At 48.0% G+C, this 14203-nt stretch overlaps 1 protein-coding gene across 1 annotated transcript; it reads left to right on the forward strand.

The window, feature by feature from the left end:
• The first annotated feature begins 429 nt into the window (after positions 1-429).
• Positions 430-7174, forward strand: LOC136764080 (uncharacterized). The gene is made up of 6 exons (XM_066717906.1): positions 430-564; positions 1445-1618; positions 1763-2893; positions 3102-5057; positions 5239-5427; positions 5580-7174. The coding sequence occupies exons 2-6, from the start codon at positions 1471-1473 to the stop codon at positions 6152-6154; spliced, it is 3999 nt and encodes a 1332-aa protein (XP_066574003.1). The 5' UTR covers positions 430-564; positions 1445-1470; the 3' UTR covers positions 6155-7174.
• Positions 7175-14203: the final 7029 nt, after the last annotated feature.

Genomic DNA, 14203 nt, shown 5'->3' on the forward strand with positions numbered 1-14203 from the left:
AAAACACATATCGCCATTCCCAATTATTATTATTATTATTATTATTATTATTATTAATAATAATTAAAACACTCATACTGTGTTGTCGTTCAGGTTACGTCTACAAAAATTAGAATGAAACAAAAGCACCCTTTCGTCGCCCGACACTGGTGTTGAGGCTAATCGTTGTCTATTATCTTTGCATCTCGGGCAGGTAAGATTGGCAACCTCGTAAAAAAAGTGAATTCCATCTGCAACTATCGATGCGTGTTGTCAGTTGTGTTCTTCGGCTTTTACCTGTACAACTTGGTTTACTAGCGTCGTCCTGTTACTGCAGCTTTTGTTGCTGTTTTCTATCGCAGTTTTTAAGTCGACTTAAGGAATTCAAAAGTCAATTCCAGTTTCCCCTTTTATTGTATGAAGTGTGAGAGTGAGTCAGACAGCTGCGAGCGACTCCCAGGGCTGGGTCAGAAATTCACTTCTCCAAAATCTTTTACTTATTTCCTTAAGCCGAAAGCCGCGCACACCGTTGCAGGAATCCGCCGAGCTGGTAGAACGCAGCGGCGCCTCGCTTTGAAGTGTTCTGTAAGTTCGGTCAGCGATTGTTTCTTAACTTCATTTTAAGCAATAAAAACTTTTTCCCGACTGTTACCTGCGTGTTTGGCAATTAACCCTTATCTGTCCAACTGACTGGGGCTCTCATGCCGTCTGACTATCCATCTACCTTATTTGGAGGTTATTTTCCTGCGTTAACTTAGCGTTCATCCTGACATTTTTGTTGTCGAATCACGTTTTCTTACCGCAGGTCGTTTATAACGACAGGACAACATCAGTGTGCTTGTTTTAGAGTTTGAAAAGTGTGGGAAGCATTACTGTGCTGTGTTGTACCACTGTGCCATTGTGTTGTGTGCTGTGTTGCGGGGGAGTTACAGGGGGAGATAGACACATGGGGGGGAGGTGAACGTGCTATACAATCGTGCAACATTACACAGACAGAAAGATAGAGGAGGGGGCTGATGGACTGTCCACACTCCCTGCACTGCACAGACACTAGATTGGAGAGAGACAAGACAGTGCATAGTCTTTGCAAAATTAAATATGAGAGGGAAAACAGGCGCTAGTGTCGGCAGCGGCAACAGCCACAGCCAGATGTTTGAACACTGTTCTTCCTCATTCTGAAGATGAGCTACTCTCCGCTTCCTCTTCTGTCTCTATGTGTGTGTGTGTGAGAGAGAGTGAGTGTGTCGAATTTCAGGCTTTTTTTTTTTTTTTACTACATATCCCCTTTAAAGACACACAAACATTTTTTTCCCCAGTGTTCTTTTTCTGTTTCCTTGTCGTTATGAGCTGTGAATGTTAGTGGATATTCTGATTTGTAAAGCAGGTGCTATATTATGATTATTATGGTCATGATAATGTGAGCAGTCTGTGTAATCTGTGCTCTGTGTGCCATGTGTATTGGCAGGGCGTGTGCCAGTGCATGTGGCTGCCATGCAGAACACAAACGGGAGAATCCGGAACATGGTGAGCCAGGATTCCAGGGTGCAGTTTTCGCCAGCGCCACCAGAGGGGAGAGGTGTGATGGGACACCTCTCCCAGGAGCCAGGCCTGACCCCTGACCCCTCTACCAGCAGCTCAGGTGAGAGGTCACACACAGGCTGGAAGCCATGACACTCTGTCATATTGTTGTTATTAACCATGCCCTCTCTCTCTCTCCCCACCCCCCCTCGCCCCCCGCCTCCTGGCCACAATGCCCTCTCTCCTTCCCCACCCCCCTGGACAGCCCCTCTGCCCCATAGCTGCAAAATCACAACCCCCCCCTCCCCCTCCCCCTCCCCCTCCCCCTCCCCCTCCGCCTCCGCTCCACCCTTCTCCTGTGATTTGTGCTCCAAGACCTTTGCCTCGTCCCAGACCCTCAGCCTGCACCGGCGCCGGCACACGGGGCATGGCCTGCTCCCCTGCCCCCACTGCCCCAAGTCTTTTGCCGGCCTCTCCAACTACCAGCGCCACCTGCTGGTGCATACCGGTGAGCGCCCACACCGCTGTCCACTGTGCCACCGCGGCTTCAACCAGGCTGTGAACCTGCGCCGCCACGTCCGCACCCACTCCCGGGAGCGTGGTTTCCCCACGCTGGCCCACCTGCTGCAGCACCAAGTGAGGCAGCAGCTGCGGCTGGAGAGCGAAGGCCGGAGGGGGAAACAGGAGGGTGAAGGTGAGGATGATGGGGCGGAGGAGTTAGGGGTGCAGCCTGGATGGGAGAGAGTCTTCCTCACCACCCCTGCCTCCTCCTCCTCCTTCTCTGAGGTCCCTCCCTCCTCCTCCTCCTCCTCCTCCACTGCCTCATCTGTCTCCTCCAACACTCCCTCTTCTGGCCCCTCTCCCTCCTTCTCCCTCCTCCACCAGGGCCTCCCCAGACTGGATAAAGATCTGGCCCAGCTTCTGGCTCCACTGAGGGGGGCAGGAAAAGGAGGAGAGGGTGTGGGAAGGGGTAAGAGAGGGAAAGCGGAGGGGTTGGGGGGGGGCTCAGCACAACAGTTGAGGGATTATCTGTTTAAAGGGGTTCAGGGGTGGGAAAGAGGAGGAGGAGGAGGAGGTAGGAGGGAGTTGTGGGCAGAGAGTAAGAGGGCAGGAGAGGCTGGTGAGACCGAAGATGTCGGCATGGAAATGGAAGGAGAGGAGGAGGACAAGGAAAAGAAGGAGAGTGGGGAGGAATGGTGGTCAGTGCTTTCCAGTGAAAAAAAGCGAATGACAATTTCGGGAGGTCGGTGGCCCAGGGGGGGCTGGGGAGGAGAGGAGAATGAGGAGGAGAGGAAGAGGAGGAGGAGGAAGAGGAAGAGAGACATCCCCAACAGAAAACCAGGCCTGAGGAGCAGAAAGGGAGAAAAGGCCACGGGGGTGGAGTTTACAGACACAGGTAGAGAACAGTAACACTGTGATGCATACTCATTTTGGGTGATATTTTTACTTTATAGTGACTTGTAAAACTGCATGTTGTGCTGACTAATTCAGCCCCAATTAGTGAGCCAATTAATGTAGTTTAATGAGTGGGGGGGAAGCTTAGGTGTAAGTTCTGTGTATATAACTGGTAGTGCTGTGTGTGTGTGTGTGTGTTTGTGTTCCAGGGGCGGCAGTAGCAAGCGAGGGAGAGGAGAGCAGGCTAAATGGAGAAGAGGGGGTGATAGGGGGAACAGGGGCCCAGTCAAAGAGAGGAGGAGGAGGAGAAAAGTTGTGTATCGCCGTGGTGGTGGTCGGAGAGGGGGACAAGGAAGAGGAGGAGGAGAAAGAGGGAGGACAAGAAGAAGAAGAAAGAGGGAGAGGGAGGATTGGGGGGGATGAGGAGGTGCTGTCCAGAGAAGAAGGGATGGTGTTGCCCTCTCAGCTTGCCACCCCTCCCCCTCTCCCTGGGCCCGCTAGATCTCCCTCAGATTCAGTGCATGATGGGGGGCGGGGGCGGGGGAGGGGTGGCCACACTTGCTCCCTGTGCCAGCGCTGGTTCTCCTGCAAGTCCAACTTTAACCGGCACTGGAAGACCCACACCGGTGAGCGTCCCTACAGCTGCCCCCTGTGCCACCGCCTCTTCAGCCAGATCTCCAACTGCAGGCGACACCAGCTATCGCACCTGGGGAGGGGCTGGGCCAGGGGAGGAGGAAGAGGAGAGGCCGGGCTGGAGGTGGGGGTCAGCGAGGGCAGTAGGAGAGGGGTAGGGGCAGGGAGGCAGGGACCGACACAGGAGTGGAGTGGCAAGAAGGGGCAGGTGGGGCATGTGGGCGAGTTGGTGGATTTTGAGGTGAAGGGGGAGGGAGAGGAAGGTGGGGGTGTGGTGGGGGCAGGAGCAGGGGGGCAGGCTAAGAGGCGAAAGGGGAAGCCGGTGAAGGTCAAGGTACAGGAGGATGAGAAGGAGGAGGAGAGGGATTGGGGGAGGAAGGTCAAGAGAGAGGGGGAGATGGAGAGCGAAGATGAGGAGGAGCTGAATGAAGATGGGTGTGGCTACCAAGGGGGGCGTGTCCATGATATTGGGCATATAGCCAATGAGGAGGCAATGCTGATTGGAGGAGATGAGGAGGAGGAGGAGGAGGAGAAAGATGACTGTATGGAAAGAGTGGGAAGGGGTGAAGATAGGAGAATGGCAGGAGAGGGAGGAGGAGGAGGAGGAGAGAGAGGGGGACCACTGAGGGAGGAGGCTGGGTGGGTGGAACCAGAACCTAGACCCAAACTCTTGCTCTGTGTGCAGGAAAGCACTGTGAGGAATGGGAGTGTGAGAGGAATCGGAGTCAGACTTGACCCAGAGTCCCCCTCTCCCTCTCTTTCTCCCCCTCTGTCTCCCTCTCTGCCACCCAGTAGTGGCGACTGCAATCATCAGAGCTTCGCGCAGCTCTCCCACGCTCACCCCCGCCCTCTCAGCTGCGCACTTGCATTCCCCCAAGCCGGGCGCCTGGACAGACACCTGCAGACCCACAACGGCAATAAAGAGGATGGAGGGAGGGAGAGGGAAGTTTTAGCTAGGGGGGGGGAGGAGGTGACTGAAGAAAAGGAGGAGGAGTGGGGTGCGGAGAGTAGAACATGTTTGTTGAGTGAGGCAGAGGATGGGGAGGAGGAGGAGGAGGAGAGAGGAAAGGGAGAGAGAGTAAGCAGGAGTACAGAGGGCTGCCCCTGGGGAGAAGGAGAAGAAGCAGAAGAAGGAGGGATGGCCAGACAAGCAAAACGAGAGGTAGAAGGAGAGGGCGAGACCTACATCTGCTCCCAGTGTGGCGTCTCCCTGTCCTCCATGACTAGCTTCCTTTGGCACCAGGAGCAGCACGGGGCCAGGGGGGAGGTGGGCCGGCGCTGTGTGTGCCCCCACTGCAGCCGTGCCTTCACCTCCCCCTCCAACCTCAAGAAGCACCAGGTGGTGCACTCCGGCCAGCGGCCATACCATTGCGACCTATGTGGGCGAACCTTCAACCAGTCTGGCAATGCCCTGCGGCACCGGCGCTCCCACCATCCCCACACCAGCGCTGGCCCGGCTGTCCATGCCCCCCGCCCCGGCCGACGGGTTCAGGGTGGAGGGGAGGAGGAGGAAGAGGGGGAGGCGAGGAATGGTGGGTAGCTGCTTTAGATTGCATACATTTTTGTAGTGGGATATTAACGATGATTATGATGATAATAATAATAGGTTATTATAAGTGTGAATATAAGTGTGTGTAGAAACCTTTATTAATATATGCTGTTGCAATGTAATATTATTATTTATAACCATAACTTGCATTTGTTTCTTCACAGGAAGTGATGTCACCGCTATGGGGGTCACAACCCCAGCCAGGGGAGGCAGGCCAGCTCAGGACACAGGGCTGTACAGGCCGAGCATGAGGTATAGAGAGCTGGAGGGTGACCGTTGGGCCAATGTTGTGGGCCCAGCCCCCACCACCCTGCTGCAGTCCCGCAGACAGAAGTCAGCCAAGACCAGTACAGGTGAGTCAATGGAGCAATGGAGAGACGTGCAGACTGACAATGTCGCCCTGCTGTAGTGGACTGTACTATGTCTTTCCGGGACCAGGGCTGGAGACCCTGCTGTACTGTACTGTACTGTAACCCTCTCTCTCTCCCCGGACTGTTTCCTTCAGGAAAGCAGCAGTGGGAGTGGGCTGGGAACTCAGTGGGGAGGGGGCCGTGCGCAGAGACCCGGAATAGAAGGCGTGGAAGAGGAAGTGGCGGAGAAGGAATCCCACAAGCACGAACAGAACCCATACCTCCTCCTCTCACAAACGCTCCCTCCCTGCCCCCCTCATCCTTCTTGGATCCCCCATTCCCCTGCCGAGTGTGCGGGCGCAGCTTCCTGTCCCAGGGCAGCCTGAAGATCCATGAGCGTGGGCACACGGGTGAGCGGCCGTACCGCTGCCCACTGTGCAGCAAGGGCTTCACCAACACACCCAACTTCACGCGCCACCTGCTGGTGCACACGGGCGAGCAGCCATGGCAGTGTGGGGACTGCGGCCGCCGCTTCAATCAGATCTCCAACCTCAACCGGCACCGGCGCAGCCATGGGCATGAGGGGGGCCGGGGGGCAGGGGCAGGGGTTGGACAGTTGGGTGCTCCACCACTCCCTTCCTCCTCCTCCTCTTGTTCTTCCTCCTCTTTGTCCTTCTCTGCTGCTGACACTGTGGTTTCTGCAGGGACCAGTCTCCGGGTCACACTCTGAGGGGGCTGGGGGAGAGGGCGATGCTACACTGCACTGCAGAGACCTGCATTGAACTATTCTGCTCTGCCCGATGCTATACTGCATTGCCTCTGCTGGACTGTGCTTTATTGTACTGTACTGGAATTAACTGTACTGTAGTATACTGTACAGCAGTACAGGATGTATTGCTGGCTAAGCTGTCCGCTGCAGCTGCACTCTCAGCAGCATGGGGACTGCGCTCAGAGGAGCCTGCGCTAAGATGCACAGACCCCTCCCACCCTGCTGTAATGACACTGAGATCTTTGTCCTTCCACACAGACAAAAGACATAGCACCAAGCATGAAAGGGAGCGGGCACCAATTGTACTGCTACTGCATAGAGGACTGAACCATACTGCAGAGTGTGTGTGTGTGGGGTGGATAATTCCACTATGTTGGCCTGACACTTCAAGCAGTGCCAGAGGATTGTACCAAGAGGGGAGTGGAGAGGGGGTTGGACACTGGACACTGTTGGTGGGCAGTTAATTGCTGTGTGTGTGTGTGTGTGACTTTGTGTCAGTTGTTTCTCTCAGTGTTTGACAGTGTGTGCTTGTATCACAGTGAGACTCGGTTGCTAGGGGCTGTGGTGTCTCGGTGTGATTGAGCCTCGTTACTCAGCCTCCATTTCCAGATGTATTTCTGTGATTATTTTTCGCTTAATGTGATATGTGCACAGAGACACAGCCACACCCACACATTTTTGCCAAAATCAGCAGCCACACTCTCGCACACAGATGCCTTCCTCAGATCTGCACACTGTCCCTTTCATTTCTAAAATAAATTTTTCCTTTTTTACATCTTATCATGATTACTTTTACTATTTTATTTTTCTATTCCTGAGGGTCATCTTCTGTTTGTGGGTAGAAGAAAAAGGATGAGCGAAAAGGTGCAGGGGCTTGAATAAATTGTTTTTTTTTTGTTCTAAAATAAGCGGCATCTTTGAAACACTGAATACAGGTCCCTGGTAACTGACTTAATAATAATAAAGTCTGCCCTGATGATGGATGCTGAGTTTAATCTTTGATAAAATCTATGATTTTTTTTTCTATGATCCTTGATTTCTCTTTGAAGGCTCCAGGGCTCCCCTGTCGTGATGGGTGGAGGAATGGAGATGGGACTCCTTCACGTTCTCTAAAATACCTGTCTCTCCGTCTGCCTCTCTTGTCTGTGTCTGCCCAGATATCCATGTCTTGTCTGTCTGCCATGTCTGTTCCTGTGTGCCTGTCTGTCTATCTGCTTCTCTGCAGCAGAGGCAGATTAACACCAGTCCAGAGAATGAAAATCCACCGTGAGAGCGTTGGTCATTATTTTGTTTTTAAATGAAGAATGAATTTGAATGACATGTGTGTTTGAATATTAGAGTGTGTGTGAGGGAATATGTGGGGCTACGTCAATGTGTGCAAGTGAGCCATCATGTCTGCAATGGCTTTGATGGGATCTGCCTTCCCTCCCTCTGCCCAGAGGATCATGGGACACAGACATGATTACGCACGGTCTGTGAATGAAGAAACTGATGACTGCACACGAAGAAGCCAACAACCGAAGAAATGAAGTCCTCTGCTATGTTTACACAGTCTATTCGGAAAGCACTAAATGTGTCTTTTTGCCCACGATTGCCCTGAGTGAGTGTGAACAAGTCCAGGGAAAGGTTATGTGTTTTTAAATATTGCCAAAAATTCCCCCAACTTTATCTTTCAGTATAAACACCTCACTCCTGCTCTCTCTGAATACTGTTGTTGGGTGCAATAGTTCCCAGAGTGTAACACTTCCTGTTCCTGACTTCCTGTTCTGTTCTGTTCTGGTTGTGAATGGAAAGTATTGTTTTGGGTGTTTGGCTGGGCTGTCCTCTAACCAGACCAAACCCCTGAACCCCAATTCATGACATGGGCACACACACTGACACAGAGACAAACAGGCACACACGCTGTCACACAGAACAGACATAGATAAACTCAAACACTGACACAGTGACAGACACTGATACACAAAGATACACTCACACACTGACACACACACGAACCGATCTAAAACCATTTACGCCCCGGGCCAGACAGTGACATCACTTTAGTGTTGATGTGAGGTCACTGTGACATCATCAACACGTCAGCTGGAAAGCACACCCTGAGGGAGTTTTGTATGCATGTGGCAGAGCAGACACAGTGACATCACACAAAGACAGACCCCTAGGTGTTACTGACCAAGCACCACCATCACAATGCGAGTCGCTCTCAGAATAGCAGCGCAATTCTAAACCTCATCGCAAACACCAACATACAAAAAACCCTCAATGCAAACACACTCACAAAAACAATCTAAATGCCATCATATATTAGTGTCCATGTTTTTATTCCATGTTTTCAATTCTATTTCAAACTGTTCCAACATGGCAAACTCCAACTGTCCCTTGGAGCCGGAGCCCAAGCAGTACGGCAAGCCCATCTGGACAAAAAAGCTTGTCAGTGTAACACTAGTCTGTAGCTAACGATGGGATGGCCTGTACGTGTGCAGCGAACAAGGCACCGTAGGATACATCAGTCCCCAGCCTACACAACTTCCCTGGGCGACTTCATCAAGAAGCGCTAGAGAGCTGGCCGACTGGGTTGGAACAGGATAATACAAACGGAAGTCCGCCTGGGAAGAAGGGTACGCTTAGGACTGCGGTGTCTCACCCTCCTCTGCTCTCTCTCTTTCACAGCAGGCCCTGGGCGTGCTCCATGTAGTGGCGGTGCAGTGAAGGTTCATGGGAGAACAGAAGGTTGCAGTCCACACACTGAAATAAAGGCCTGCTGGGGCGGCATGTGTTATTATCCCCAGCACCCACTTCTGATGGCTCACAGTTGGTCTCAGGGGGAGGTTGGCTCCTCTGCCTTACCTCAACCTCCCCATCTCCCTCCCACTCACCCTCCTCCTGTGAATAGCCAGCTGCAGATTTGGGGCCCCATCTGTTCTCATACGGGAGGTCCTGTGTGTTGCTGGGGATTCCAACTCTTCTGCCCTTCCTCAGTCTCTTGGTCCCCATAACCTCTGACCCCAGAGGTGGCCGCCTTCCTTTTTTCTCCTCCTCCTCTTCCTCCTTCCTTGTTCCCTCGCTCTGCATAGACTCCAAACTCCTGGATACCCCCCTGTTCTCTCTCCCTGCTGCCCCCCCACCCCTCCGCTTCCGTGGTCGCTTTCCTGTCTCTCCTCTCTCCTCCTCCTCCTCCCCCCCCCCCGTCCTCAGCCCCACTGCCATCTCTCCTCCATGGCGGTGATGGTCGTGGGGACGATGATGGCGGGGGCCTGTAGTGCTGTCCCTCCTGCCCTGTGTTTTCCTGGGCTGGGGGGCGGCGCTGGTGGGGGTGCCCTCTGCTTTCTCCAGCCTGTGTAACGCCACATGTTTCTTGAAGGACTCCAAGTACACATAGGTTTTGTCACACATATTGCACACATGGGTCTTCACCGAGGGGGTCGGGTGGGGTGGCGTGGGTCCACGGAAGCAGCGGAGAAAGATTTCGGGGTGCGAATAAGCTTTGCCCCGTCTCTGTGGGCCCTTTCTGGCCTCTGAGTAGCCCCCCTCCCCCTCCAGCCCTACTCCCTGCCCCTGCTCTTGGCCACCCCTGGTTTGCCCCCTTTTACTTGCCCCTGACCCCTTCCTGGTGTCGCGCTCTATCCAGTCCTTCTCTAGCGAGACTTCCTCCACCTCCTCCCCGTGCTCCTGTTCTATTAGTCTGTCTCCCGCCTCCTCGTCAGTGGGGAAATATTTGACAGGCACTCTCTGTCGCAGATGTTGCTTGAGGACTGGAAAGGAGGTGGGAATTTAAATAAGAGGGAGAGAGGAAAGGAGAGAGGGGCGGGGAGAAACAGAAATCAGATTACCAAATTGGCATATTTATTTATTGTGGGTATAATCCTAAAATATATGTCTCCCTCAATACACTTATCAACACATCTTAAATCACCCTCAATCTTTGCTGTTTTGCTAAAAGGTGTGTTTTTTGTATGTGTTTTCGGCATGAGGGGTATATTTTCGATCTTCATTGTGTGTGTGTTGTAGAGGGCGGGAGCAAGTGATTAAAGTAATGGTATTTAAAAACGTGCTTTATTTCTAAACCCTCCATTTCACTGATCGATTTGACCTACTTTTTTGTTCGTATTGCGACACACTTTTTTTCTCTAAACGAGGTCCACCGATATGTCATTAACAAGTGAGTAATTAGTAATTACTCTGAATGGCGAACGATTTATCAATTCGCAAAACCAGCAATAGTTAGTTCGTTGTGTTCGTCTATGAATAACAACAACGCTACGCTACACTACACTACTCACCGTTACCGTTCAAGTCGTAAGTCATATTTTCACTGACAATATGCGGAAGCGACGCGGCACGTTGGGCTCCAACTTCCATCTCAAATGTCAACTCAAGCTGAAGCTGACCGGTCTCACTGAAGACAACCCCGGCCTGGCTTCGGCCACCCTTTTGCGGTCCAATCACACTTCTTGGTTGCCGGTTCCGACAGCGAGGCCTGTTGTCGTTTCGACGCCCCGGGCTCAATTTCTCCACGTCCCCGAGTGAGGGATCGTTCTCCGAAGATGATCTTTATTGTAATTTGTGTGTGTGAGGACAGAGCGACCTCTATCGACGCCGCTTTTAAAACGGATTTCGCGGCTCTCACATAACCTAGACACAATTGAATGTTTAGTTAGTTAGTTGTAGGTTGCATACATAACTGTCTACATTTATTTTAGCTTTGATTTCGTCGCATTGCTTGTACATAAATCACGAGGTGACGTAGTAGACCAATCACAACCGTGTATATATCTGTATGTAAGTATGTACCTATGTGTATCTGTATGTAGCCTATCTGGTGTGTGATTATGTATATATATAATTAGTTGTTGTTACAATAACTGTATTAAGTAAGCTACTTTTTAAATTAACTGACTTTGCTCGGCATGGCAGCACTTTTGCCCGTTACACTCCTTAATTTAAACTCAAACTGGTCTTAGAAATCCCCCAAATCACACATTTTCACCTCGAATTTGTAAAACGATTTTTTTTACGGAAACCTGTTTTTATATTGTACAAGAATATGAGATGGGGGGGATAAAATATATACAATAACCTGTTTACACAGAACATAAAATTCCCGCGTTTCAATCTTAATCCCCCAGGTTAAAAAATTACCCCCGTACAAATATTGCCCCCAAATTTCCTCATAGGCACTTAAATAAATAAATAAATAAATAAATACTGGGGGTACAATCCCCCAATTGCGCATACTGGTGGTCAGGGCTGGACGCAGAGATGGGGGACTCTGCTGTTGTACCCTTCAAAAATGTACTGTACCGATTGCTGATTGTATGTTAAAATAAAGTCGCCCTGGATAAAGGCGTCTGATAAGAAATATAATAATATATAGTAATACAGTCTATAGCTAAATCTTCCATCAAGTTCTGAAAATCGGTTTTGAATTTAACGAATAACAGTGTGGCAGATTGTATTTTGTATCTTTCACAAAAATAAAGCTAATACGGTCCTGTGTAAATAAAACGAGTAACCAACCAGTGTCTCCCATTTTGTTATAATACACATTTTCAGTTACATTTGTGTATCATAGTGGTCTATAGTTATTAGCGAGAGTAACTATATGTTTAAACTGTGTTTATTTTAATTGAGTATTTTGGGTAACAATTCAAGATTATGTGTATTGACATAACAAATATCAAATTGATGTCTGACAATTAAATCAGTTTAAACTATAAAACCAATACGCGTCTTGTATTTTTCTAATGATGGTCATTTTAAATAACCATACTGAAAAGGTATAATGAGTCTTAAACGTATGGGCTACTGGATTTATTTACTACACGCAACATCTTAGTTGGAACTTGTTTTTTTAAGTTAACATTTCTTTTCTGTACTAAACTCAAGTGGACGTTATCGGTTAATATTATACGCACTGAATTGTTATGTAAAGTGAATGTGTGTTTGTGTAAATTGTGAACCACGTAATATTTAAGGTTTTGAACGGGAAAACAACATTCAGCCATTTTACATTCCCAACTTCAGGCGGAACAAAGAAGGGAAAAAACACCGACAGCGGCCATTTTAAATTCTCAAGTGTAACTTCAGGAACAAAGAAGGGAAAAAACACCGACAGCGGCCATCTTAAATTCCCAAGTGTAACTTCAGGAACAAAGAAGGGAAAAAACTGACAGCGGCCATCTTGCTGTTTTAAACAAATATAATAAAATGGATGACCATCGTCTATTGTGTATGTGTATGTACGATATATACCTATATAGTTACGTGTTCGCTTCGTCAAGTTTCCTTAATGTCCAATATATATATGGCAAAGCATGTGGTAAATCTTGCATATATATATATATATATATATATATATATATATATATATATATATATATATATATATATATATATATACACACACACACACACACACACACACTTTTTATAGGAATATGTAGATCTCGCGAGAGTACAAAGGGCGCTTTTTGCGTTAGTACTTGCTTTACGCATTCTGTGGTGATCTGACTTGCGATAAATTATATTTACAAAATGTTATTAGTTTTTGTGTTTGAATTAATATATATATATATATATATATATATATATATATATAAATACAAAGACGTGTTTAGTTCTTAATAATTATAACACTACTACTGCTGCTTGACTGTAGGTATCACCGCGGTATTCAGGACAAGGTCATCAAAACATCAAGTCTTTATTGGTACAGTGGAACCAATTATGTGATTATGTGTATTGACATAACAAATATCAATTGATGTCTGACAATTAAATCAGTTTAAACTATAAAACCAATACGCGTCTTGTATTTTTCTAATGATGGTCATTTTAAATAACCATACTGAAAAGGTATAATGAGTCTTAAACGTATGGGCTACTGGATTTATTTACTACACGCAACATCTTAGTTGGAACTTGTTTTTTTAAGTTAACATTTCTTTTCTGTACTAAACTCAAGTGGACGTTATCGGTTAATATTATACGCACTGAATTGTTATGTAAAGTGAATGTGTGTTTGTGTAAATTGTGAACCACGTAATATTTAAGGTTTTGAACGGGAAAACAACATTCAGCCATTTTACATTCCCAACTTCAGGCGGAACAAAGAAGGGAAAAAACACCGACAGCGGCCATTTTAAATTCTCAAGTGTAACTTCAGGAACAAAGAAGGGAAAAAACACCGACAGCGGCCATCTTAAATTCCCAAGTGTAACTTCAGGAACAAAGAAGGGAAAAAACTGACAGCGGCCATCTTGCTGTTTTAAACAAATATAATAAAATGGATGACCATCGTCTATTGTCATTACATATATTCCTATACAATTTTAACAATGTCGAGTTTATCATTTTGATTAATGTACATTTGTAATGCAGTGCGCCCGTTTCCACAATGTAGTTACTATTACAAATACAAATGTTTAAAATCATAATCTTGTACACAGTTCCTGTTCCAACCGCAGCCAGAAAAAACGTTTTGGAAGTCAATAAATACAACAAAATTACGTTATTATTGAACATAAACACCACTTTTAACACTATTTAATGTGCCCCCTTCCCGGGCCTTAGCTCTTAACTATGACTTCACATCTTGTCTGCAATTATTAGCAATCACTATCTAGGATGTAGGACTTGTATTAACTGTATATTTTCCCTATGCACTTCATAATAATTTATTCACGTTAGAAAACGTGGTTTTTGTCTGATTTAACTATTATTAGGATTTTCTGAATTCACCTCAGTGTTTTGTAAAATTAAACAATTTGACACGGGTTTAAAATCATTATTTTATCATTATCCTTTTTTAGTATGTGTTGTTTCTAATAGGTTATAGAAATTTAAATGGTAAAGGTAAATATTAAGTTCATTTGTTTATGTATGTACTTGCTGTAAACTTAACCAGGGTGGGTATGTAACGTGTGCGCTCAGAAACACACACATCTACAGAAACTCAGATGTGAACAATGATCGCGCCTGTGCCCTCGCAGTGCCGCTGCTCGCCGC

This window comes from Amia ocellicauda, chromosome 12 (genome assembly GCF_036373705.1).
Source record: "Amia ocellicauda isolate fAmiCal2 chromosome 12, fAmiCal2.hap1, whole genome shotgun sequence".
Lineage (NCBI taxonomy): Eukaryota > Metazoa > Chordata > Actinopteri > Amiiformes > Amiidae > Amia > Amia ocellicauda.